Source organism: Oncorhynchus masou, chromosome 1, assembly GCF_036934945.1.
Source record: "Oncorhynchus masou masou isolate Uvic2021 chromosome 1, UVic_Omas_1.1, whole genome shotgun sequence".
NCBI lineage: Eukaryota > Metazoa > Chordata > Actinopteri > Salmoniformes > Salmonidae > Oncorhynchus > Oncorhynchus masou.
The window spans coordinates 47,843,226-47,869,222 of NC_088212.1; the positions used below are offsets into that span (position 1 = coordinate 47,843,226).

The 25,997-nt window shown below is 45.1% G+C and overlaps 1 protein-coding gene across 1 annotated transcript in view; it reads left to right on the top strand.

Annotated features, from left to right (window-relative positions):
* The first annotated feature begins 245 nt into the window (after window positions 1-245).
* LOC135545675 (endosomal transmembrane epsin interactor 1-like) overlaps window positions 246-25,997 on the top strand; it is a 73,620-nt gene continuing 47,868 nt past the window's right edge. The window contains 2 exon segments of the mRNA XM_064973461.1: window positions 246-542; window positions 16,878-16,934. Of these exon segments, the coding sequence (XP_064829533.1) occupies window positions 246-542; window positions 16,878-16,934 (354 nt within the window).

Sequence of the window (25,997 nt, forward strand, 5' to 3'; positions counted from 1 at the left end):
TTCTTGTGCCTCTGACAAAAAATGTGAAACGCAATCCTAGCCCCTTGTCACAAACAGCAGTTATTTTAAAACTTCAAACTCCGCCACCTCGAGACGACCATGGCAGTAGTAACGACGCTAAGATCGACCAAACCCAACTGACGGATCTCTTCTTTAATTTAGGAATAAAACTAAAACGATCACCCGCCTCCTCGCGCTGAGTCTCATCCAGGTTCAGTTGTTCTCCTCCTGGTGGCGCGTATCCAATGTCTATACCGGTAGTTCTCCCCGGATCGTGTTACCCTGTAACTAGGGTTTCTTTGGGTTCTCAGTTGGCAGACTCGTCGTTCAGGAGCCGGCCGCCCCGTTGTATATCTAGCTCTCGCATGCCTGGTTCTCAGTCGCAGCTGCTACCAGCGCTTCTCCCCGGCGGCCCACTGCTCTCCCTCGGATTACTGCAGCTGGTTCTCGGCTGCTCCATGGTCGCGCTCTCCTTCTCAGCTCTCTCCCTCAGCAGCTCGCCACCCATCCAAAACTCATGCCCTTTCTGGGTCGGATCTTCAGTGAGTAGCCTCAGGTTTATTATTAACATCTCACACATAATTAATAAGATGGCAGTCATTTTTTTTTGACTCCATATTCTTAAACTATGATAGCAAGTCGACTATATCAACAGGTTGTGTAGTGCTTATCAATTATGCAACTATTACCCAAATCACACTCTTGTTAGGGGATTAGATCATATCCACCAGAACCAAAAGACATGGCAGAGCGATGGACTATTTGTCAGCTGTCGTTTCCTGGTGTCATATCTAGATGCTGTTTAAGAGTCCAGTGGTATTAGGTGACTTGTGTGCTGACAAATACATTATTATTATGGGGTGACTTATATTGGTAGCCCCTACAGTTGGATACTAGCCCATCTTTGAGTGAACTGGATTGGAGCACATACTGTACAGTTGAAGTTGGAAGTCTACATACACCTTAAGCAAATACATTTAAACTCAGTTTTTCACAATTCCTGACATTTAATCCTAGTAAAAATTCCCTGTTTTAGGTCAATTAGGATCACCACTTTATTTTAAGAATGTGAAATGTCAGAATAATAGTAGAGAGAATGATTTATTTCAGCTTTTATTTCTTTCATCACATTCCCAGTGGGTCAGAAGTTTACATACACTCAATTAGTATTTGGTAGCTTTGCCTTTAAATTGTTTAACTTGGGTCAAACATTGTGGGTGGCCATCCACAAGCTTCCCACAATAAGTTGAGTGAATTTTGGCCCATTCCTCCTGATAGAGCTGGTGTAACCGAGACAGTTTGTAGGCCTCCTTGCTCACACACGCTTTTTCAGTTCTGCCCACAAATTTTCTATTGGATTGAGGTCAGGGCTTTGTGGTGGCCACTCCAATACCTTGACTTTGTTGTCCTTAAGCTATTTTGCCACATCTTTGGAAGTATGCTTGGGGTCATTGTCCATTTGGAAGATCCATTTGCTACCAAGCTTTAATTTCCGGACTGATATCTTGAGATGTTCCTTCAATATATCCACATCATTGTCCTTCCTCATGTTGCCATCTATTTTGTGAAGTGCACCAGTCCCTCCTGCAGCAAAGCACCCCCACAACATGATGCTGCAACCCCGGTCTTCACGGTTGGGATGGTGTTCTTCGGCTTGCAAGCCTCCCCCTTTTTCCTCCAAACATAACGATGGTCATTATGGCCAAGCAATTCTATTTTTGTTTCATCAGACCAGAGGACATTTCTACAAAAAGTACGATATTTGTCCCCATGTGCAGTTGCAAACCGAAGTCTGGCTTGTTTATGGCGGTTTTGGAGCAGTGGCTTCTTCCTTGCTGAGCGGCCTTTCAGGTTATGTTGATATAGGACTCGTTTTACTGTGGCTATAGATACTTTTGTACCTGTTTCCTCCAGCATCTTCACAAGGTCCTTTGCTGTTGTTCTGGGATTGATTTGCACATTTCGCACAAAAGTACGTTCATCTCTAGGAGACAGAACGCGTCTCTTTCCTGAGCGGTATGATGGCTGCATGGTCCCATGGTGTTTATACTTGCGTACTATTGTTTGTACAGATGAACGTGGTACCTTCAGGCGTTTGGAAATTGCTCCCAAGGATGAACCAGACTTGTGGAGGTCTACACATCCTTTTCTGAGGTCTTGGCTGATTTTATTTATTTTCCCATGATGTCAAGCAAAGAGGCAGTGAGTTTGAAGGTAGGCCTTGAAATGCATCCACAGGTATACCTCCAATTGACTCAAATGATGTCAATTAGCCTATCAAAAGCTTCTAAAGCCATGACATCATTTTCTGGAATTTTCCAAGCTGTTTAAAGGCACAGTCAACTTAGTGTATGTACACTTTGAACCCACTGGAATTGTGATACAGTGAATTATAAGTGAAATAATCTTTCTGTAAACAATTGTTGGAAAAATTACTTGTGTCATGCACAAAGTAGATGTCCTAACCAACTTGCCAAAGCTCTAATTTGTTAGCAAGACATTTGTGGAGTGGTTGAAAAACGAGTTTTAATGACTCCAACCTAAGTGTATATAAAATTTCCGACTTCAACTGTATATCTGAAAGGACTGGGTAGAAATGAAGTTGATATCCAAAGCTATGTCTTTATAAATCAATCACACCAAATAAGGGACGATACAATCCTTTGGCAAAATAAGCTGTATTGTTATGAGTAATCAGGGTCAGGGGTAATAACCTAGTAATTTACCTCAGGAAGCACATTGTGATTAAAGTTCTTATAAAACAGGCAGTTTCTTATTGGAAAACACTGAACTAGAATTTGATATTGAATGTTTCTCGATCTAAGGTGTCCATCTTGGGCCGAGTCCTAAATGGCACCCTATTGAATTAAATTGCACCCTATTTTCAATTTATTGCTTTACTTTTGACCAAGGCCCATAGAGCTTGCACTGTGTAGGGAATAGAGCCTATTCCTGACATATTGCAAATCCTATGTGCCCTGGTCAAAAGTAGTGCACTAAATTGGGACTAGGGTGCATTGTGGAGTGCAGCCCTGGTATTTCTCCATCTTGGTTTATAAAAAAAATTAAATGTAAAAGAAAAGTGCAGGTTTCACTTTTATTTAGTTACCACATTATTTCCATGCACCTGCAACAGCTCAGATGTGCAAGTGCTTTTAAAAAAAAAACATAGTAGTGTAATAAAAGGCCATAATGCATGTTGAGGACCCTCCTTGTTGCCTGAGACTAATCTCCTCTCCTCTCAGACACATTGATTCTGACCTGGTTTATGGTGAAACCTTATCGCTTTTAACAACCCCCCCCCCCCAAACGTAAGGACATGTTATAACACATTTCACAGAGGCCTAGTATGGATTCACTTATATAATTTGTGAAGCATCTATGTAGGCCTTATAAAGGGTTTGCGAAGCCTTTAGAGTTGTTGTTCTTTTAACGTGGGACTGTGCATTGTGAAATGACTTTTGTGCATGTTTGGCAGACCATCTCATAATCTCTTACACAGGTGTTACATGATTGTCAAGCTTACTACAGCTGCTGCTCAGACAATACTATGGAGGCTGCCAGGGTTGTCAAACCTCAAAATAATGGCCCTGTTAAGTCTTAATCAGTCCAGCCACGTTAACTGCCCACTTCCTTTAGAGTATTAGACTAAAAGTGTTTCATAAGACTATTGGGCCTTTTCAGCTTAATCAGAAACTACCACTGGAGAGAAATCAACCTTTTACAGACACTAATGTTACCACACACTAATGTAACCACACAGTACAATTTGTTTTTGTGTTCTTATGTGGTGAAAAACCCCTTCATAAGGCAGTCCAATCTCAATATACAAAAGCTTTATTTCAGCATGCAATTGGAAAATCAAATAAATTCGCTTTTTGTTTTCACAGACATCTTATACAGACCGAAGATGGGTGGGGTGTTTCACATGCCCTTCAAATGAGTCCAGTGCTTCTGCTTATCACCACAGATATTAGGTCCAGACAGAGACGAATCATATCAAGGACATGTCCACTCTCCCACACACCCTGGAATAACAGGAACCATGAACAATTGTTTTACAGAAAGTTAGAAACAGTTGTAAAACAGACTACAAAAACTTACAGGGCAACTTGTAACAATCTTACAGAAATTAAGAGGAACAGGATTACCTATCTCTTCTTCAAGCCATATAAGATAACAAATTACATTTTCCTCTTTGACACCACATTATACGGGTTTCACATTGATCTATAAGGGCTTGGGGTGTTGCAGGCTTCTTTTGGCCTTTGTACAAGTCTGTTTTAATGTCCACTGGCAAATCACTCCTCACCAAAACACAGCAACTCACTCGGCATACATAGCTTTCCTGGAACATGGGTGGGTGTAAGGGAGATAAGGCCTATTGAGCAACTAACTCTCTAGTTATGAAGTGTGGCGCAATGGCCTACAAAGGAAGATCGCTGCTTTAGTTCATTATGTCAGACAACGTTCACATAACCTTTGACAACATTCACACAACCTTAAACAACATCCACACACCATGTGTGACTGACCGGCTGGATTCGGTCTTATGTAGCAACGTTCGAAATTGTGTTTTTTACATTGGATAACAGTAGAGACTGTGCTAGAACATGGTATATCATACACTGCAGTTGAGGAACAATTGGAAAGTCATTCTGCTTTGAAAGTTGATAAACTTGTAACCTCACTTTAGAGAAAATGGCCCTTGAATGTTTTGATACACCTACTGGAGAGCTCTTCTTAGTCTACACCCATTCAGCATCATTCACACCCTCTTAAGCTTTAGCCCAACCCAGCTCTTTAGATATTCACATGTGAGGCCTGGTACTAAACAACCAAAGAGTTCAAGACTAAAGGCTGGTTTATACTACGGGCGTGTTCGTAAATTCAATCTGGAGTGCCAGAGTGCGCTCTGGGCGTTCGTAAACTCAGCGTTGTCAGATTGTCCATTTGTAAATTCAAAGCGGGTTCGCTCTCAGAGTGTTCAGAGTGCACACTGGCCACTCTGGCCGAGGAGTAGGGTTGATCTGAGCATTCGCACCTAACAACAGCAGTCAAGCACCCAAGCTAATTGGCTAACGTTGGCTAGCTACTTCCAGACACAAATGAGTGAACAGCTCACTCTTACCATTTTACTTGCTCTAGTAGAGCTGGTTAGGCTGTTTTCATGTTATCCAGAGCGTTGGTGACTGCAACTGTGCTGCTGGCAACAATTTATTACGCTTTTTTGCTAATGTTTACTGACACCGGCCAAATTCAACGGGTGATGAGCGTTCGTAAATTCGTCACTTATTCTGCACTCTGACACACTCAGACGAGTGCTCTGAAAACGGAGTAGATAGCCAGAGGGAATTTACCAGCTACGTCTAGTTTACCAGCTACTTGAGAAACAGATGCTCCTCAAGTCCTCAACTGGCAGCTTTATTAAATAGTACCCGCAAAACACTAGTCTCAACGTCAACAGTGAAGAGGCGACTCCGGGATGCTGGCCTAAAGCTGCCAGTTGAGGACTTGTGAGACGTCTGTTTCTCAAACTAGACACTCTAAAGTGCTTGTCCTCTTGCTCAGTTGTGCACCGGGGGCCTCCCACTCATCTTTCTATTCTGGTTAAAGCCAGTTTGCGCTGTTCTGTGAAGGGAGTAGTACACAGCGTTGTAGGGGATCTTCAGTTTCTTGGCAATTTCTCTCATGGAATAGCCTTAATTTCTCAGAACAAGAATAGACTGATGAGTTTCAGAAGAAAGGTCTTTGTTTCTGTCCATTTTGAGCCTGTAATCGAACCCACAAATGCTGATGCTCCGGATACTCAACTAGTCTAAAGAAGGCAAGTTTTACTGCTAATTTAATGAGCACAACAGTTTTCTGCTGTGCTAACATAATTGCAAAAGGGTTTTCTAATGATCAATTAGCCTATATAAACAAAAAGACGGGCCTCCTCTGGAAACGGTTATCATAGCCACCTACAGGCTGCTGTGGCATCACCCTCACGTTAATTGGCTTCTGAAGGTTACTAGCGTAACAGCACAATTACATCACTAAATAATCACAACACCACAGACAACTAATAAACAGTATATTATATTCCCCACTCACTCATGCTACCAGAAGCTCCCTGATAATTCCACTTGTGCAGAATGCGAAACCTAGGCCTCTGGCGTGCATCAGCAACCACAGTACTTCTTGAAGCCGGGTCTCCGATCCCTCCACGTGACGTCCGGCAAAGACAGGAAGACGAGTCACGGCACCAGTGTAACATATGTATAATGTACTCTCCATGCGTTGTGTTTTCTCAAAATAAATCACTTCGGCCAGTGGTCCCAGTTGAGCATTTATTTCTGTTGTTAAATGGGAAACAGCACGTTAGTTGTTTAGGGCTTAATGGTATTGATGGCTGTCGATGGCAAAATCCCTTGCATCACATTTTCATACTGGGCGAACAAAATACAAAAATACAATACAAAATATAACATGTGTAAATACCTGTTGTTAAATGGGAAACAGCACGTTAGTTGTGCAGGGCTTAATGGTATTGATGGCTGTCGATGGCAAAATCTGTAGCATGAAGTCAACTGTGTTAGCAGTGGCTTATGTGACCATTACGTCGGTGTATGCTAGCTAACACACTTATTTACAGCAATCATATGCCAAAGCACATACCAGAAAGCCCCTCAATCCCTAACAGGTACCATATACCCACACATGTATAAATCAGTAACGTACAGCAAACTTGTACACATTGTAAAATAGAAAATAGAAAACAGTATTCAGAACGTGACCTACCCCTTGCATCACATTTTCATACTGGGGAGACCTGACGTTCGCGATCTCCCCCTATTTGCAAGTGGGGCCAATCCCAACACACCTTATTGTCATCAGAGTTGAACTAACCAATAAGAATGCTTGAACATTAAATACACATTTCTTTAGAGGCAAGTGGAAACATAACCAACCCTGTTACATTCTCCCCTGCTGAATTACACTTGTATACTATAAAGAAACAAAATGAGGTATGCAATACCTTGCAATACATATGTCACCAAACATTCCAGTGCAAAGACTATTCTCTAAAGAGAATTAGGGGAATTCAAAGACCCCGTAGGAAAACATGCCTGTTACATGTTCAGTACACTCAGTGACAATAAGAACCTCAGACAGAAAAACCTTGGCCTTGGTCTCTTGAAAGTCAAGTAAAAAAAATGTTGGGGGGGCCACAGACTTGGATTCTAATCCTACACCCACACAGGTACTCTAATGAATTCTGTATGAAACACCCTCTGTGTCTGCATAGTCTCAATGAGTCTCACTGGGCGTTTCCTAACCCAACCAGCCCCTGACCTGACAGTGCTAACAGAGTTATCATTACGTTTAACCTGTTCAACTACAACCAACATTGGTGGGTCACTATCCACAGTCGATGGGTAGTCAAGGTCAAGGGTTCTGTGACTGTTGCTGGAACTTGTGCCACCAGCGGCATCTTCAGAATGCCTTTCTTCCTCAGAGGGTTCGGACATTTCTTCTCCAAAGGTTAGCTCTGACATGCTTGTGCCACCAGTGGCACCCTCAGAATGTGGTGAGTTCTGAGGGCCCCTCGCCAGTGGCCCATCTTCCAGCAAATCTGTGGTCTCTCTTTCAGAGGGCTCCGACTGTGTTTCCTCCGAGGTCTGTCCTGATACCCACACACTAGTCCTCTCACCGATGTCCATTTCCGGTATATCGTTCATGGATGAGTCCTCCATCTCCTCACTCTGATCCTCACGGTCTCCTGTATTAGGTGTCTCCAAGGCAGTGTCAGGGAGAGGCAAGAAGTTTACAGGCATTATCAGATTACGGTGGACCGTTTTCTCCTGGCCAGTTGACATGTTTTGGATCTTGAAGATGTGGATGTCACTATTCTTCTCCGTAACAATATAGAGGTTGTTCTCCCAACGATCCGCCAGCTTCCTCTTTCCACGCTCACCCTTATTCGCCAGTAGCACCCGATCACCGACCTCCACTGGAGCTCCTCTGATCTTCCTGTTGTATAGGCCCGCATACCTCTTCAGCTGTTTGGTTGCCGACACCTGTACCATCTCCATGGCCTCCCTCAGGTCTCTTGTCAGGGACTTGATGTACTCGTGATAGTCTACAACATCTGAGTCTTGTAGCACCGTACCAAACATCATGTCGACAGGCAGACGTGGGGTTCTCCCAAACATCAACTGAAAGGGGCGTGGCCCGTGGTTTCATGGACTGTACAGTTGTAGGCGAAGGTCAATGACTTCAGCTTCTGGGGCCACCTGTGCTTCACTCTCGTAGGTAAAGCCCTGATCATGTTTCCCAGTGTTCTATTGAACCTTTCGACTCCCCCGTTCCCCATCGGATGGTAGGGTGTTGTGTGCGACTTCTGGACTCCTGCAGCACTCAACAACTCAGCAATCAATTTACTTTCAAAGTTGGCCCCTTGGTCAGAGTGGATACGACGAGGAAAACCATACACACAGAAGATGTTGTTCCACAGCTGAAGGGCCACTGCTTTAGCTGATTGGTTCAGACACAAGAAGGCATGGGCCATCTTAGTAAAATGATCAGTGACGACCAGAACATCCAATGACTTGTTGTTGGAGTCTTCAGCAGACCAGAAGTCCACACACACCAACTCGAGGGGCTCAGTCGTGATAATGTTCTCCAGTGGAGCTCTGGCCTCTGGCTCGGGGGCCTTACTGAACACACACCTCTTGCAGGGTTTGATATACTCTCTCACATCCGACTCCAGACCATGCCTGAAGAACCTCTGTCTTGTCAAGTACAACATCCGCTGTTGCCATTGATGACGGGCTTCATTGTGGACACCCTTCAAAACTGTCGCCCTCATGGAGGTGGGTACTACATACTGGTACGTCTTCTTCTTTGACAGCAAACTTTTGGTAACGCGATATAGTACAACCATTTTCAGAGTGAGCTTCTCCCAGGTCTTCAGAATCCGCAGAGCCTTGATTGGTTCATGGCCACGTTCTCTCCTAGAAGGTCTACGTCCCCTTTCCACGTAGAAGACAACTCTGGCGAGTGCATCATCCTGGCGCTGCTTTGATATCAGGTCGTCACGGGACAGCACTCTCACATCTGACATCTCAGATGGCATCAGTGACTGAGTGAGCTGAGGCAGTAGCAGCGCACTGTTCTGTAGACCAGCCTCCTCTTGTGACCTCAGGACTGCTGACACCGCTTCCTTTGACAGAGAACCAGGAGAAGGATAGGAGGTAGTTTGGCAGTCCATGACAATTTCACAGGCATCTGCCTCAATTGACGGTGAGCAGCTTTCGAGGTCGAATGGGTGGTTCGACCAGCAGAACACATCTTGCACCTTCTCAGCACGTACTCCCGCAGCTTCTTCCAGCAAGGCCTTGTATGGAACCCAAATGGCTGTCTACTGAGTGCATCAGCAATGACATTTTTGGGACCGGGGATGTAATTTATGTCAAACTCGAATGGAGCAAGTTTAGCAACCCATCTCTGTTCACAGGCGTCCAATTTGGGCTTTGACAGGATGTACGTTAATGGGTTGTTGTCTGTCCATACAGTAAAAGGCTTGCCACTTAGCCAATGACTAAACTTCTCACAGACGGCCCAGCGTAAAGCAAAAAAACTCTAACCTATGGGCAGGATACTTTGACTGTGCATAAGTAAGAGATTTGCTAGCGAATGCTACGGGCCTGGCTGCAGACCCATCCTTTGGCACTTGGGAGAGGACAGCACCTAATCCATTACTAGATGTCTCTACAGACAGCAAGAAAGGTCTACTAAAATCAGGGTGGGCTAGCATGACCTGATCGAGGAGAGCTTGTTTCAACTGACTAAAGGCCTGTTTGCACTCACCAGTCCAGTCTCCTGCTGTAAGTTTCCTATGTATTCCTCTTTTCCTCTTGCCTTTCCCATGGCGTGGTGCCTTCGTCCCAGTTGTCAGCCCATGCAGCGGCTTAGCGATGGTGGAGCACCCCTCAATGAATTGCTGGTAATAGAATCTTCCTCTGGGAGGGCATGTCCGTGTTATCCTCCATGAGATCCTTCTCAGTCATCCCTGTAATAGCCTCCACTTTTTCTGGGTCTGTGGCCACACCTCCTTCACTGATGACATGCCCCAAGAACCGCACTGACCTCTTCATGAAATGGCATTTCTTTGGAGACAGTTTCAGATTATGGGCCTTGAGACGCTCAAAAACTGACTCCAGGCGTTGCAATCCAAGTTCTTCAGTCGGGGAAAAAACCAGCACATCGTCCAGGTAGCATAGAAGGCTAGAAAAATTTTGATCCTCAAAAATGCTCAACATCATCCTCATGAATGTAGCTGGGCCGTTGCATAGTCCTTGTGGAAGACGGTTATATTCATATAACCCAAAAGGAGAAGTGAAGGCTGTAAACTTCTTGTCTTCTTCATGTACCTCCACATTGTAGTAGCCTGAGGTCAAATCCATTGTAGAGAAGAAGGCATTGCCACCTAGGGCCGCCAGAGCATCAGCTTGGTGAGGTAGAGGGTGTGCATCCTTTACAGTGCGAGCATTGAGCCATCGGAAGTCTGTACACAGTCTCAGATCGCCAGACTTCTTCCAGACCAGCACGAGCGGGGAGGCATACTCACTGCTGGATTTCCTGATTATCTCTCGCTCTTCCATCTCATCCAAGGCCTGCCTGAGCTTGTCATAATGGTTAGGGGAGAGCCTACGGTAAGGTAGCCTAAAAGGTTTAGTGTCACTGAGTCTGATGCGATGGACATATCCAGTAGCCTTCCCGCAATCTAGTTTGTTCCGGGAGAAGATACACTCGTATCGGGCTATTAGCTGAACTAGCCTGGCCTTACACTGTTGCGACAACTGAGTGGACTCAATGTCAATGTCACCTAGCCCTAACTCGTGCAACATCTCACTTGTCACTCTGTGCGGTTTTGCGACACTGTCAACAGTCAAGCTATCTCCACTACCATTGTCAAAGTCTTGATTGTCATCCATTTTGTGTACCTGCTGCACCAGGGGGACCGGTTTGGCAGTGGGCCCATCTATGTAGTCAGTGTCAAAGTCCTCTAATGCCATGCAAGGAAAAACGTCCGCTATCTTGGCATTGCGTCTCGCTGTTATCGGCTTTGGTGAGGGATGGATAGCTTTGACAGGGACCCAGCCATCGCTCCACAATGTCGCTACTGTTCTCCCCACTAGAATGTTTTTCGGTCTTGAGCGTGCCCTCGTAGGCTCAATAACGACTGCACTGCCCGCGGATACATTTTGAGGCGTACACAACCGGCCCCAGACTAAATGTTCCTGCATGGGCTCCAATGTGACCGCCCGCTTCAGCCTTACTGTGCCCACTCTTTCCGGCACTTCTGTCCCTTTCCATCTCTCTACATTAGCCAGCAGACGGAACAGTTTGTCATCTCCATTGTGTTCAGATGATGACATCTTCTCCCAGAAGTCACCGGTCGTCTTCAGCTCCCTGATGAGGTGTTTTATCACGTTGCTGCCTAGGATGAGCTCATCACGTTGGCCATCCACTACTAGAACAGGGACAGAGACACTGCTGCCATACACAGATATTCAATTCACCCACACCTACAGACTTTGTCTTCAACCCCCCGCAGTCAAACAACACCACTTCAGTCGGACTGAGGGAGCCACTCTTGAGCACCCCAGCTTTCTCAAGGCGTGGCACCACTGTTGAGCTCAATGTGCATGCCATAGAACCGCTGTCAATCATAACGCTCACCTCTATAACATCCTCCAGTAACACACTAGTATAGAAGAGTTCATCGTTGTGGACCACTCTCTGTGTATTTTGCATAATTACTTTTTCGTTCGACTTGACTTCATCACAAACACTTGAATATATTGACTCTAAATCTACAACACTATCGGATTGGGGCACCTCACAAGGCCCAGCACTTCCCCCACCCCATGCGGGCCAGCTAGTTTTCCTGCCGGTGTGACGTGTTGCCGCTTGATGGAGCGACGGGAGTTACCGATGAAGTGCGAGGACATTCCTGACGCGTGTGCCCAGCTGCATAAGAGGAAGCATAGGTGGTTAGAATAACAATGATCCATTGTGCTGTGATTCGCATCCCCACACACTTTGCATTGCAAAGACGGGTTTTCCCTTCTCCTGGGCCTCCTCTGGAAACGGTTATCATAGCCACCTACAGGTTGCTGTGGACTCTGCTCCAAGTGCCGTTCAAGCATGCCCATCACACGATCCAATGCCTCGGATGAGCATTTTGTGGGCTGCTGCAAGTGGTCCGGGCAGTTTGCAACAGCCGACACTGGCCTACTTACTTCCTGCGTCAGTGTGGTGACCAGTGGGGCCACCCGCAAGGGACGTGGAGCCTTACACTTCCTCTGGTACTCCTCCAGCCTGCCGTGGACCTCAGCAGCCGTCCACTCATGCAATGGTTTGCACATGAATATCAATGACAGCTTTGGGTTTGGACAGTGCTTGATGAACATGACAGTCAGAACACGTGATGGATTGTCTAGCTCCTTGTTCTGCCTCTTCAAACAGTCCTTTGCCACCTCTATGGCTCTGTTCAGTCTGATCCAGTAATCAAATGGAGTCTCCCCTTCCATTGGCAATGTAGAATAAACATCAGCTAGGGGCATGTCAGAGTTGATTGTGTCGCTAAAGTGATGCTTCAGAATGTCAAAAACCGGTCTAGGGCCCTGGCTTAAGTCAACTGGGTTACTGCGTAGGCTTACTCTTACCACATCACGTGCCCTCCCCGTCAGCTTAACCAAAACTTCATCTGACCTCTCCTGCCCACCATAGCCCTTCTTCTGCATGTACACTAACATGGTCTCCTCCCCCTCATGCACTGTGCATTCCTCTGAACCATCCCCCCTGAAACACACTGGTTCCCTGACATAATTTTTCACCACTACATTTAGACTAGAGCTGGCCCCAACCTTGGTACCACCAACATTATCAACCTTCTGTCCCATCCCATCTCCCATAACCTTTGATTCCAAACAAGAGGCAATATTTTCACCTATGGAGTACCCTTTCTGCTTAACAATGCTGCCAGGAAATCCATAGACACATCCTCATTCCTAGGATTAGGTGAAACTGGCTCAAATGCACTGAGTTGAGGTAGCTCTAAATCATGTGGAAAGCACACACTTGCCTGCGTAGTTGGCCTGACCAGAGGTGTGGAAGTAACCGGAGAAATAGCTGCCCCCCTACCCACTGGCGGTGAAGGGTTAAACATTAAAACTCCCCTACCTCTCCCAAAACTTTCAATTTTTAAAATAAATTATATATATTGTTTTTGTTGTAAATATTAACAGTGCTCCGGGCAGCCGAGCGGAAATGGAGGAAAACTCGCCTCCCTGCGGACCTGGCATCCTTTCACTCCCTCCTCTCTACATTTTCCTCCTCTGTCTCTGCTGCTAAAGCCACTTTCTTCCACTCTAAATTCCAAGCATCTGCCTCTAACCCTAGGAAGCTCTTTGCCACCTTCTCCTCCCTCCTGAATCCTCCTCCCCCTCCCCCCCCTCCTCCCTCTCTGCAGATGACTTCGTCAACCATTTTGAAAAGAAGGTCGACGACATCCGATCCTCGTTTGCTAAGTCAAACGACACCGCTGGTTCTGATCACACTGCCCTACCCTGTGCTCTGACCTCTTTCTCCCCTCTCTCTCCAGATGAAATCTCGCTTCTTGTGACGGCCGGCCGCCCAACAACCTGCCCGCTTGACCCTATCCCCTCCTCTCTTCTCCAGACCATTTCCGGAGACCTTCTCCCTTACCTCACCTCGCTCATCAACTCATCCCTGACCGCTGGCTACGTCCCTTCCGTCTTCAAGAGAGCGAGAGTTGCACCCCTTCTGAAAAAACCTACACTCGATCCCTCCGATGTCAACAACTACAGACCAGTATCCCTTCTTTCTTTTCTCTCCAAAACTCTTGAACGTGCCGTCCTTGGCCAGCTCTCCCGCTATCTCTCTCAGAATGACCTTCTTGATCCAAATCAGTCAGGTTTCAAGACTAGTCATTCAACTGAGACTGCTCTTCTCTGTATCACGGAGGCGCTCCGCACTGCTAAAGCTAACTCTCTCTCCTCTGCTCTCATCCTTCTAGACCTATCGGCTGCCTTCGACACTGTGAACCATCAGATCCTCCTCTCCACCCTCTCCGAGTTGGGCATCTCCGGTGCGGCCCACGCTTGGATTGCGTCCTACCTGACAGGTCGCTCCTACCAGGTGGCGTGGCGAGAATCTGTCTCCTCGCCACGCGCTCTCACCACTGGTGTCCCCCAGGGCTCTGTTCTAGGCCCTCTCCTATTCTCGCTATACACCAAGTCACTTGGCTCTGTCATAACCTCACATGGTCTCTCCTATCATTGCTATGCAGACGACACACAATTAATCTTCTCCTTTCCCCCTTCTGATGACCAGGTGGCGAATCGCATCTCTGCATGTCTGGCAGACATATCAGTGTGGATGACGGATCACCACCTCAAGCTGAACCTCGGCAAGACGGAGCTGCTCTTCCTCCCGGGGAAGGACTGCCCGTTCCATGATCTCGCCATCACGGTTGACAACTCCATTGTGTCCTCCTCCCAGAGCGCTAAGAACCTTGGCGTGATCCTGGACAACACCCTGTCGTTCTCAACTAACATCAAGGCGGTGGCCCGTTCCTGTAGGTTCATGCTCTACAACATCCGCAGAGTACGACCCTGCCTCACACAGGAAGCGGCGCAGGTCCTAATCCAGGCACTTGTCATCTCCCGTCTGGATTACTGCTACTCGCTGTTGGCTGGGCTCCCTGCCTGTGCCATTAAACCCCTACAACTCATCCAGAACGCCGCAGCCCGTCTGGTGTTCAACCTTCCCAAGTTCTCTCACGTCACCCCGCTCCTCCGCTCTCTCCACTGGCTTCCAGTTGAAGCTCGCATCCGCTACAAGACCATGGTTCTTGCCTACGGAGCTGTGAGGGGAACGGCACCGCAGTACCTCCAGGCTCTGATCAGGCCCTACGCCCAAACAAGGGCACTGCGTTCATCCACCTCTGGCCTGCTCGCCTCCCTACCACTGAGGAAGTACAGTTCCCGCTCAGCCCAGTCAAAACTGTTCGCTGCTCTGGCCCCCCAATGGTGGAACAAACTCCCTCACGACGCCAGGACAGCGGAGTCAATCACCACCTTCCGGAGACACCTGAAACCCCACCTCTTCAAGGAATACCTAGGATAGGATAAAGCAATCCTTCTCACCCCCCTTAAATGATTTAGATGCACTATTGTAAAGTGGCTGTTCCACTGATGTCAGAAGGTGAATTCACCAATTTGTAAGTCGCTCTGGATAAGAGCGTCTGCTAAATGACTTAAATGTAAAAATTAAGTGCAAAAAAATAAATAATAATAAATTAAAATTATCACAATAAATATGAACACTTCTATAAAATCAGCTGGAACATAATGCACTCAAAATAAAAGTTCAGAAGTAATTGTCTAACAAGACCAAGAATCAACACAGAAAAGTAACAAGAAACGCCTTAATAAATAGTTGTCGCCACCGTGTGGTAGAAAATGGCATCACCCTCACGTTAATTGGCTTCCGAAGGTTACTAGAGTAACAGCACAATTACATCACTAAATAATCACAACACCACAGAGAACTAATAAACAGTATATTATATTCCCCACTCACTCATGCTACCAGAATCTCCCTGATAATTCCACTTGTGCAGAATGCGAAACCTAGGCCTCTTGCGTGCATCAGCAACCACAGTACTTCTTGAAGCCGGGTCTCCGATCCCTCCACGTGACGTCCGGCAAAGACAGGAAGACGAGTCACGGCACCAGTGTAACAGATGTATAATGTACTCTCCATGCGTTGTGTTTTCTCAAAATAAATCACTTCGGCCAGTGGTCCCAGTTGAGCATTTATTTCTGTTGTTAAATGGGAAACAGCACGTTAGTTGTGCAGGGCTTAACGGTATTGATGGCTGTCGATGGCAAAATCTGTAGCATGAAGACAACTGTGTTAGCAGTGGCTTATGTGACCATTACGTCGGTGTATGCTAGCTAACACACTTATTTACAGCAATCATATGCCAAAGCACATACCAGAAAGCCCCTCAATCCCTAACAGGTACCATATACCCACACATATATAAATCAGTAACGTACAGCAAACTTGTACACATTGTAAAATAGAAAATAGAAAACAGTATTCAGAACGTGACCTACCCCTTGCATCACATTTTCATACTGGGGAGACCTGACGTTCGCGATCTCCCCCTATCTGCAAGCGGGGCCAATCACAACACACCTTATTGTCATCAGAGTTGAACTAACCAATAAGAATGCTTGAACATTAAATACACATTTCTTTAGAGGCAAGTGGAAACATAACCAACTCTGTTACACCTAGTAAAAATAAAGGTATAATAAAAATAATATACTGTATTTCTAAAAAAATTGATGTGATTTTAAAATGGCTTTTCTTTATAAAAAAACAAGGACATTTCTAAGTGACCCCAAACTTTTGGGCGGTAGTGTATGTAATACGTTGTTGGGATACAACTGTGATATGTGGTTGTCTCACCTTTCCATCTTGATATGAATGCACTAGCTGTGGGTCGCTCTGGATGGGAGTGTCTGCTGAATGGCTAAATTGTAATGTAAATGTAGTTCTATGTATGTATATTTATGTATATTATGTATTTTATTTGTTGTTTCCTGTTTGGACCCAAGGAGGAGTAGCCACTGCCTTGGCAACAGCTAAATAGGGGTCCTAATAAATACAAAATACTTTAATGGAGACAAAAATGTGTGTGGGGGGGGTTGCTGTCTGTGTATGCACATAGTATACAGTATGTAACATTGCGGATTTCTGTATCTGTTTTTCTTCTTCTTCTCCAGGTGATCCTGTCAGGGATCGTTGGCCTCACAACATGGAGGAGACCCATGCTGCTGCTGGTAGGTCATATATCACAGAACTGTTCTTTTTATACATGAGGGATCTGTACTTGCTTACTGTATGAGGGAACCGACCTAAGTACTGTATGAAGGCCAGGGGTATTCAACCATTTTTTCCATATTTTTGTTTGAATATCTCTAGCAACAACAGAAAAAACACATTTTGAATTAAGTACCTGCCAGTAGCGACTCCTGGTTGGCTAAGTAGGTGGGGGGGAGCAGAGTGCAGGCAGGTTTTTTTCAATTTCAACAGGCCACGCACATTGCTGTCAGGTGTATAAATTTGAGCACACAGCCGTGCAATCTCAATAGACCAACATTGGCAGTAGAATGGCCCTTACTGAAGAGCTCAGTGACTTTCAAGGTGGCACCGTCATAGGATACCACCTATCCAACCAGTCAGTTCATCACATTTTCCCTGCTAGAGCTCCCTGGTCAACTGTAAGTGCTGTTATTGTGAAGTGGAAACGTTTAGGAACAACAATGGCTCAGCCACACAAGCTCACTGAATGAGACTGCCAAGTGCAGATGCGTGTAGCGCGTAAAAATCGTCTGTCTACGTTTGCAACACTCATTACCAAGATCCAAATTGCCTTTGGAAGCAACGTCAGCATAATAACTATTAGTTGGGAGCTTCATGAAATGGGTTTCCATGGCCGAGCAGCTGCACACGAGCCTAAGATCACCATGCGCAATGCAAAGCATTGGCTGGAGTGGTGCAAAGCTCGACGCCATTGGACTCTGGAGCAGTGATGATGAAAGTGAGTGATGAAACACGCTTCACCATCTGGCAGTCCGATGGACAAATCTGGGTTTGGAGGAGAACATTACCTGCCCAAATGCGTAGTGCCAACTGTAAAGTTTGGTGGAGTATGAATAATGGTCTGGGTGTTACGACTTCTAGAAGTAGTGGGTGGAGGAGCAGGCGCAGAGAGCAGGGTAGTTCGATACGTGAATATTTATTTCCAAACAACAGAGTGTCGGTCAACGCCACACACAAGGGTGCATAAAGACCCAGTCCAAACAAACAGGAAAAAACTGTTCAGAAAATAGAATCCACCAAATATACACACACCAATAACCGAAAAACAAGCCCGCACAAAAGCCGACGGGCCTACCGGGTTTAAATAGCCCAAAACAAAAACCCAAACAAGAAACAGGTGAAACTAATCAGACAACACTAAATGAAACAGAAAAGGGGATCGGTGGCAGCTAGTAGGCCGGCGACGACGACCGCCGAACTCCGCCCGAACAGGAAGAGGCACCATCTTCGGTGGGTTTCGTGACACTGGGGCTGTTTACCATGGTTTGGACTAGGCCCCTTAGTTCCAGTGAAGGGACATTTTTGCGCTACAGCATACAATGACGTTCTAGAAAATTCTGTGCTTCCAACTTTGTGGCAACAGTTTGGGAAAGGCCCTTTCCTGTTTCAGCAGGGCAATGCCACCGTCTACAAAGCGAGGTCCATACATAAATAATTTGTCAAGATTGGTGTGGAAGAACTTGACTGGCTGCACAGAGCCCTGACCTCAACTCATCAAACACCTTTGGGATGAATTGGAACGCCGAATGCGAGCCAGGCCTAATCGCCCAACATCACTGCCCAACCTCACCAATGCTATTGTGGCTGAATTGAAACAAGTCCCCGCAGCGATGTTCCAACATCTACTGGAAAGCCTTCCCAGAAGAGTGGAGGCTATTATAGCAGCAAAGGGGGGGACGACTTCATATTAATGCCCATGATTTTGACAAGCATTCGGCTAGACGCATTGAACACACACTATCCATACAACTCTATCAAGTATAGGTCTAATCAATGTAAACTGAATATTAATATGCCAATAATAATGATTTATTTAATTCATAGAGGGCTTTTAATTAGGTTGTAGACTAAATTACCTCATGCCTGTCATTGATTTCCACCACTAGCAACACCTCTTCTGGTTCCAGCTGCGTCAGTGTACTTGGCACAGAGCAATGGCGCGGAGTCTCGTACCTTGGACAAAACATCCATAAAACATTTGACGGCATCCTGTGCTTACACAGCATCAATGCTTCTTTTATGCAGGTGTGCAAAAAGAATGTCCACTCAGGCATTATGTGCTGGAACAAATCAAGGAAAAAAAGAAAATCCTTAAACATTGTCGAGAATCCCTTGGCTTCCCTGTCAGTGATGTTGTCAAAGTCATCAGAGGCTAGAATGGTGTCTAAGCACTCCAATAGTTCACCTTTATTTTCATGCACAGTGTTTACAACACGGCTCTGGAAATTTCAGCCCGTCTGGGATGCGCGGGGGGTGCCTGTGTACCACTGTGCTGTCCAACACATTTATTTTGTTGGATCGTGAGAAGCAGGTTGAGCGCCTCCTTAAATCTGAGAAAAATACACAAGCATGTGTCACGGATGATGCTGCTTGTTGATTTGGTGATGCATAACAGTGGAGAAAGTGGGCATTCAGGTATATGTCTTGAACCTTCTTACTAATGCCACCAGTTGTCCCCTTAGTGTTAGCTCAAATGCACCAAAGAATTTGACTCAGTCAATTAGCTTAGATAAAATGTGGTGATTTTTTTTTCACAAAGTGTTGCGAGCTGGGCAGCCAAACAGCCATGCTTTATTTTCATACCAGGTCCACGAGAAGGTTTGATTGAGCAATTGCTGGATGAAGATGTCTGGTTTATCAGGTCCCAAATGCTTTATTTGGAAGGGTCAGCCTTTCAAATTATGTTTTCAGAAGTGATTCCACAGTGTTAAGTGACAGAGCTGGTGTCACTATTGCAGCCACCATAATGACACGGTTAGTTTATTACAAGTCAAGTACAATTTGCTCTTTACCGCCATCTGTTGACTACCAGGAGATCCAGGAGATCTGAGCTCTAATTTCAACGCCACAGGACCATCCATTTGCTTTGTGCGGTTAAAACTCATGTGATGAAACCCTTCAATCTCATTGGTGCCGTCCTCCCTTATAGAAAATAGCTGGCAAAATAACCCAAGCACTGGGTGCACAGCCCGTGTGCCCGGAGCTGCTGCTGGCAGAATAGTAAGTAACTGAACAGCTTTGTTTTGAACAATATTTTGTTTTTACAGGAAAATGTACACACACTTACCACACCTTTATGAGCATTAATCCATGAATTACTCTAAACAAAAATGTAATCGCAACAAGCAACCATTTCAAAGGTTTTACTGAGTTACAGTTCATATAAGGAAATCAGTCAATTGAAATAAATTCATTAGGCCCTAATCTATGGATTTCACATGACTGGGACGGTTGGTCTCAGATACTGTACCTTAAAAAAAAGGTAGGTGCTTGGATCAGAAAATCAGTCAGTATCTGGTGTGACCACCATCTGCTGCCTTATGCAGCACTGTTGATTGTGGCCTGTGGAATGTTGTCCAACTCCTCTTCAATGACTGTGCGAAGTTACTGGATATTGGCAGGAACTGGAACACACTGTTGTACAGGTTGATCCAGAGCATCCCAACATGCTCAATGGGTGACATGTCTGGTGATATGCAGGCCATGGAAGAACTGGGACATTTTCAGAAATTGTGTACAGATCCTTGTGACATGGATGCCGTGCATTGTTGCCTTATGCAGCACTGTTGATTGTGGCCTGTGGAATTTTGTCCTCATGCTGAAACATGAGGTGATGACGTCGGATGAATGGCATAACAATGGGCCTCAGGATCTCGTCACAGTGTCTTGGTGCATTCAAATTACCATCGATAAAATGCAACTGTGTTAGTTGTCCGTAATTTATGCCTGCCAATGCCATAAACCTACCGCCTCCAAGCGGCTCTCTGTTCACAACGTTGACATCAGCAAACCACTCGCCCACACGACGCCATACAGGCTGTCTGCCATCTGCCCGGTACAGTTGAACCGGGATTCATCCGTGAAGAGCACACTTCTCCAGCGTACCAGTAGCCATCGAAGATTAGCATTTGCCCACTGAATTCGGTTACGATGCCGAACTGCAAAAAAAAAAAGTTTTGTGCGTATGGAAAATGTCTGATATTTTATTTCAGCTCATGAAAAATGAGACCAACACTACATGTTGCATTTATATTTTTGTTCAGTGTATATATTTTTTGAAAAATCTGCTCTTTTCATTTTTTTTTCCAAAGGTGTGGCACCCTTAACGCCCTAATTAGCAGGTCGCCATTGATACCTACTACAGTAGAAAAGAGCAGAAAATATTATTTTTAATGATGTCAACTTTATTTATCAACTCCTAATATTGAGCTAATTACAGTCATTGGAGCATATTACACTCACTGGAGTATCTGACATAGAGTGGTTATTCCTTTAAAAGTTGCGTCATACTGCAGCACAGCTTGCGGGCTGCCACAAAATTCTAACATGTCAGCCATTGTTGCCATTAATGCTAGTTAGTGCTAGTTTGATGAGAAGCATTTGACAGTTTTTAAATATTGACTGTTAGGGTGGCACATTTTGGGGAATATTCAGAGGTGGAAACTTTCCGTGGGAATTAATATTAATACCATATAAATGTAGATGTTTTTTTAATTGGATATATTTACCATATATAGAGACAGAAACAAACCTTTCACCTTATCATAAGTAGGCATAATTGCAAATGATGAAGTCCTTCCAATAGAACATTTTTTTTAACGAATTTAACTTTTAATGAAATGTCACATCAAAAGAAAGAGAATATTGAATGATCCCCAATGATCCCCATCACATCTCCAAAAAACATTTTTAACATACCTCTGTAAAATGATAGTTTTTGAGCTAAAGCTTTGGTTGTCTTCCTCCCAGGCTTGCATGTCTTCTCCCTGGACCTCTTCAATGTCCACATCTTGAACATCAGACTCTAAGGCCTCATCTTCACTGTCACTTTCCAACCTTGTTGAGGATGGCTCGTTGTCAGGCTCAGAAAGCCTCAAATTTGCCCGGATGGCCCCCAATTTCTCAACCCTTTTGGTCAGCCTGTTGCATGCTTTGGTGTATGTGTTCCCAAACAATGACCAGTTGCGCTCTGAGGCGGCTGATGTTGGTGGGAGGATAATGGAGGCAACAGGGGAAAGAGCCTCAGATCCAAAAAGTCCCTTCCACCATGTGGCTGATGAGATATGTTGGCACGACTGCCATATTGCATCTCCATTCCAAAGCCCTTGCTTGGAAGTGTACTTCGCCAGACTGCCAAGAAACTTGCCCTCATCCAGGCCAAGGTGGCGAGACAAGGTAGTGATGACACCATTGGCTTTGCTGATCTCTGCACCAGACAGGATGATCTTGCCAGCATACTTGGGGTCCAACATGTACATTGCGGTGTGTATGGGCTTCAGGCAGAAGTCTTCACGCTTTTTGATGCATTCCAGTACTGCAGAATCTGAACATCAGACAGGATCGGATTGTCTCCCTCAATCCGTGCAATAGCCAAAGGTTTCAGGAGTTTCAGGCTGCTTACCACTCTCTCCCAAAATACATCATCCAGGAGGATCCTCTTAATGGGGCTGTCTATATCAGCAGACTGTGATATGGGCATTTCTTGGAGAGACTCCTTCCCCTCCAGGAGATGGTCAAACATGATGACAACACCACCCCAACGGGTGTTGCTGGGCAGCTTCAATGTGGTGTTCTTATTCTTCTCACTTTTCGTGGTGAGGTAGATTCCTGCTATAACTTGATGACCCTTCACATACCTAACCATTTCCTTGGCTCTTTTGTAGAGTGTATCCATTGTTTTCAGTGTCATGATGTCATTGAGGAGCAGATCCAATGAATGAGCAGCACAGCCAAATGGGTGTGATGTGAGGGTAGGACTCCTCTACTTTTGACCAAGCAGCCTTCATGTTCACAGCATTGTCTATCACCAGTGGAAATACCTTCTGTGGTCCAAGGTCATTGATGACTGCCTTCAGCTCATCTGCAATGTAGAGACCAGTGTGTCTGTTGTCCCATGTGTCTGTGCTCTTGTAGAATACTGGTTGAGGGGTGGAGATGTAGTTAATTATTCCTTACCCACGAACATTCGACCACCCATCAGAGATAATTGCAAAACAGTCTGCTTTCTCTATGATTTGCTTGACCTTCACTTGAACTCTACATCCAGAAAATGAGTAGATCAAGCATGTCTGGTTGGAGGGGTGTATACTGGGCGAAGAATATTCAGAAATCTCTTCCAATACACATTGCCTGTGAGCATCAGAGGTGAACCAGTTGCATACACAGCTCGAGCAAGACATTCATCAGCATGTCTCTGACTACGTTCCTCCATTGAGTAAAAAAAAAAATCTGATTCCAGGAGGACCATGAGCTGTTGCTATCAATGAGATGTCTGATTCATCATTTTCACCTCGAATGGAAGTAAAGGGACTTTTGTCAGAGGTTGCTTGTTGTGAGTGCTGAGAGAATTTTTATGCACTTGGCAAGATGATTCTGCATCTTTGTTGCATTCTTCACATATGATTTGGCACAGTATTTGCAAATGTACACAGCTTTTCCTTCTATATTAGCTGCAGTGAAATGTCTCCACACAGATAGCGCCCGTGGCATTTTCCTTTAAAGATTAGTAACAAAAAAAAACACATTTAATTCAATGTACAGATAAATAGTTAAGCAGTTAGATTAAGCAACTCCTTTGTAAGATAAATGTTTTTTTTTAATTAAACATGAATTAACACTTAGTTAGCAGGCTCAAGCAAGCTAAAACCCATATGGTAGCAAAAACTAACTAGCAGAAATTGTTAACAAGTTAGAAATGATTTAAACACACTTTGCTGTAGGCTACTATTTAGTAGTTAACAAAAAATGATGTCATAAAATATTCACCCCACCCAGTATTGTAATCAAAATTTACCAGAAAGCATGTAGTCCTTGGCTCAGACAGTGTAGTAGTGTGGGCTCAATATCATCTCATTAGTGTGCAAGATCTTGAGAATCAGCTGTACATGTGAAGGAAGAGTGCACTGCACATGCAGTGAAAGAATGCACTGTGCATGCATGGGGTTGCAATTACATTTTCCATTCCATGTTTTCTTTTTTTCTACTGTATTATTGACTATGTTTTGTTCATTCCATGTGTAACTCTGTGTTGTTGTATGTGTCGAACTGCTATGCTTTATCTTGGCCAGGACGCAGTTGCAAATGAGAACTTGTTCTTAACTAGCTTACCTGGTTAAATAAAGGTGAAATAAAACAAATGTAAAAAACAATTGGGGATAGTGTTACACGGAGTGGAACAGGGGAATCCAAGAGCAGACACAGACAAGGAGACTGGAATAAAGTAACCAATGTATTTATTGAAACACAGGGAGAAGATGGAGTGCAGGTCAGGGGAAGCTCAGGCGGGTTGCAGGAAACCAAATGCGGAGGCTGAGGCTGGAGCGAGAGGGGTTGGGATAGGGTAAGCTCTTCCGGAGGGGAATCCAAGGGACTAGTAGAGTGGGGAATCCAGGACATAGTTGCAGGATGATGAGACATGGACCATAGACGTTTCGGGCAGAACTGTAGCAGAGAGGAAAACAGCGTCAGGCAAGGAAAACAGGCATATCAGAATCTGAAACATTGACTGAGCAGAGATTACGTTCTGGCAGCGCGGAAGTTGCAGGGCTGAGTATTAGTAGAGGTCTTGATTATGGAACAGGTTGCAGCTGGTGGGGATCTGCTCTGACTCCAGCACACCTGTCTCTGACCACACAATCACACACACACACACACACAATAACATACACACTATACATACACATGGATTTGGAACTGTGGATATGTGGTAGTGGTGGGGTAGGGGCCTGAAGGCACACAGTGTGTTGTGAAATCTGTGAATGTATTGTAATGAGAGAGAGAGGAAAAGAGCACTGGGGGAGGTGGCAGGACAAGGAGATACAGGATGAGCAGTAGAGGGCGTTGCAGGAGCAGATGTGATGTGACAAAATATGACACAAGACCTAAAATTGGCATGTGTATCCCACAAAAAAGGTTCACAGCTATAAGCTTTTACATTTAGCAAAATTCCCAATTTTCTTGAAAGTTTTCGACTATATGGGATCTTTTTTTTTTATTTAGCTTAATTAATGTGATAAATATGATCGGGTACTGTAGCTGTTTTTATCATAACTTACTTGTTGGCATAAAGGCCTACTTCAGTATACAGTGTATCATTCAATCATACAATAATTTGTGCATGTCAATCAATACAAGTCAGCCATGTCTTTAAATACAGTCAAACAACTGCGTCGCAGAATGGACAGACGGAGCGGTCTTCTGGTCAGGCTCCGTAGACGCTGCTCCCAGCCTATAGACAGAAACTAAAAGAAGAAGCACCCGTGCTCAGGTCTGTTCAACGCTGGTATGACCAATCGGATTCCACGCTTCAAGATTTCTTCGGACACATGGACTGGGATATGTTCCGCATAGCGTCGAACAACAACTTTGATGAATACGCTGATTCTGTGAGCGATTTTATTAGCAAGTGCATCGGTGATGTTGTACCCACAGCGTCTATTAAAACATTCCCCAACCAGAAACCGTGGATTGATGGCAGCATTCGTGCAAAAATGAAAGTGTGAACCACTGCTTTTAATCAGGGCAAGGTGACCGGAAACATGACCGAATACAAACAGTGTAGCTATTCCCTCCGCAAGGCAATCAAACAAGCTAAGCGCCAGTATAGAGACAAAGTAGAGTCGCAATTCAACGGCTCAGACACGAGAGGTATGTGGCAGGGTCTACAGTCAATTACGGACTACAAAAGAAAAACCAGCTCCGTTGCGGACCATGATGTCTTGCTCCCAGACAAACTAAACAACTTCTTTGCTCACTTTGAGGACAATACAGTGCCACTGACACAGCCCGCTACCAAAACCTGCGGGCTCTCCTTCACTGCAGCCAACGTGAGTAAAACATTTAAATGTGTTAACCCTCGCAAGGCTGCAGGCCCAGACGGCATCCCCAGCCGTGTCCTCAGAGCATGCGCAGACTGGTGGTGTAATTACGGACATATTCAATCAATCCTTATCCCAGTCTGCTGTTCCCACATGCTTCAAGAGGGCCACCATTTTTCCTGTTCCCAAGAAAGCTAAGGTAAC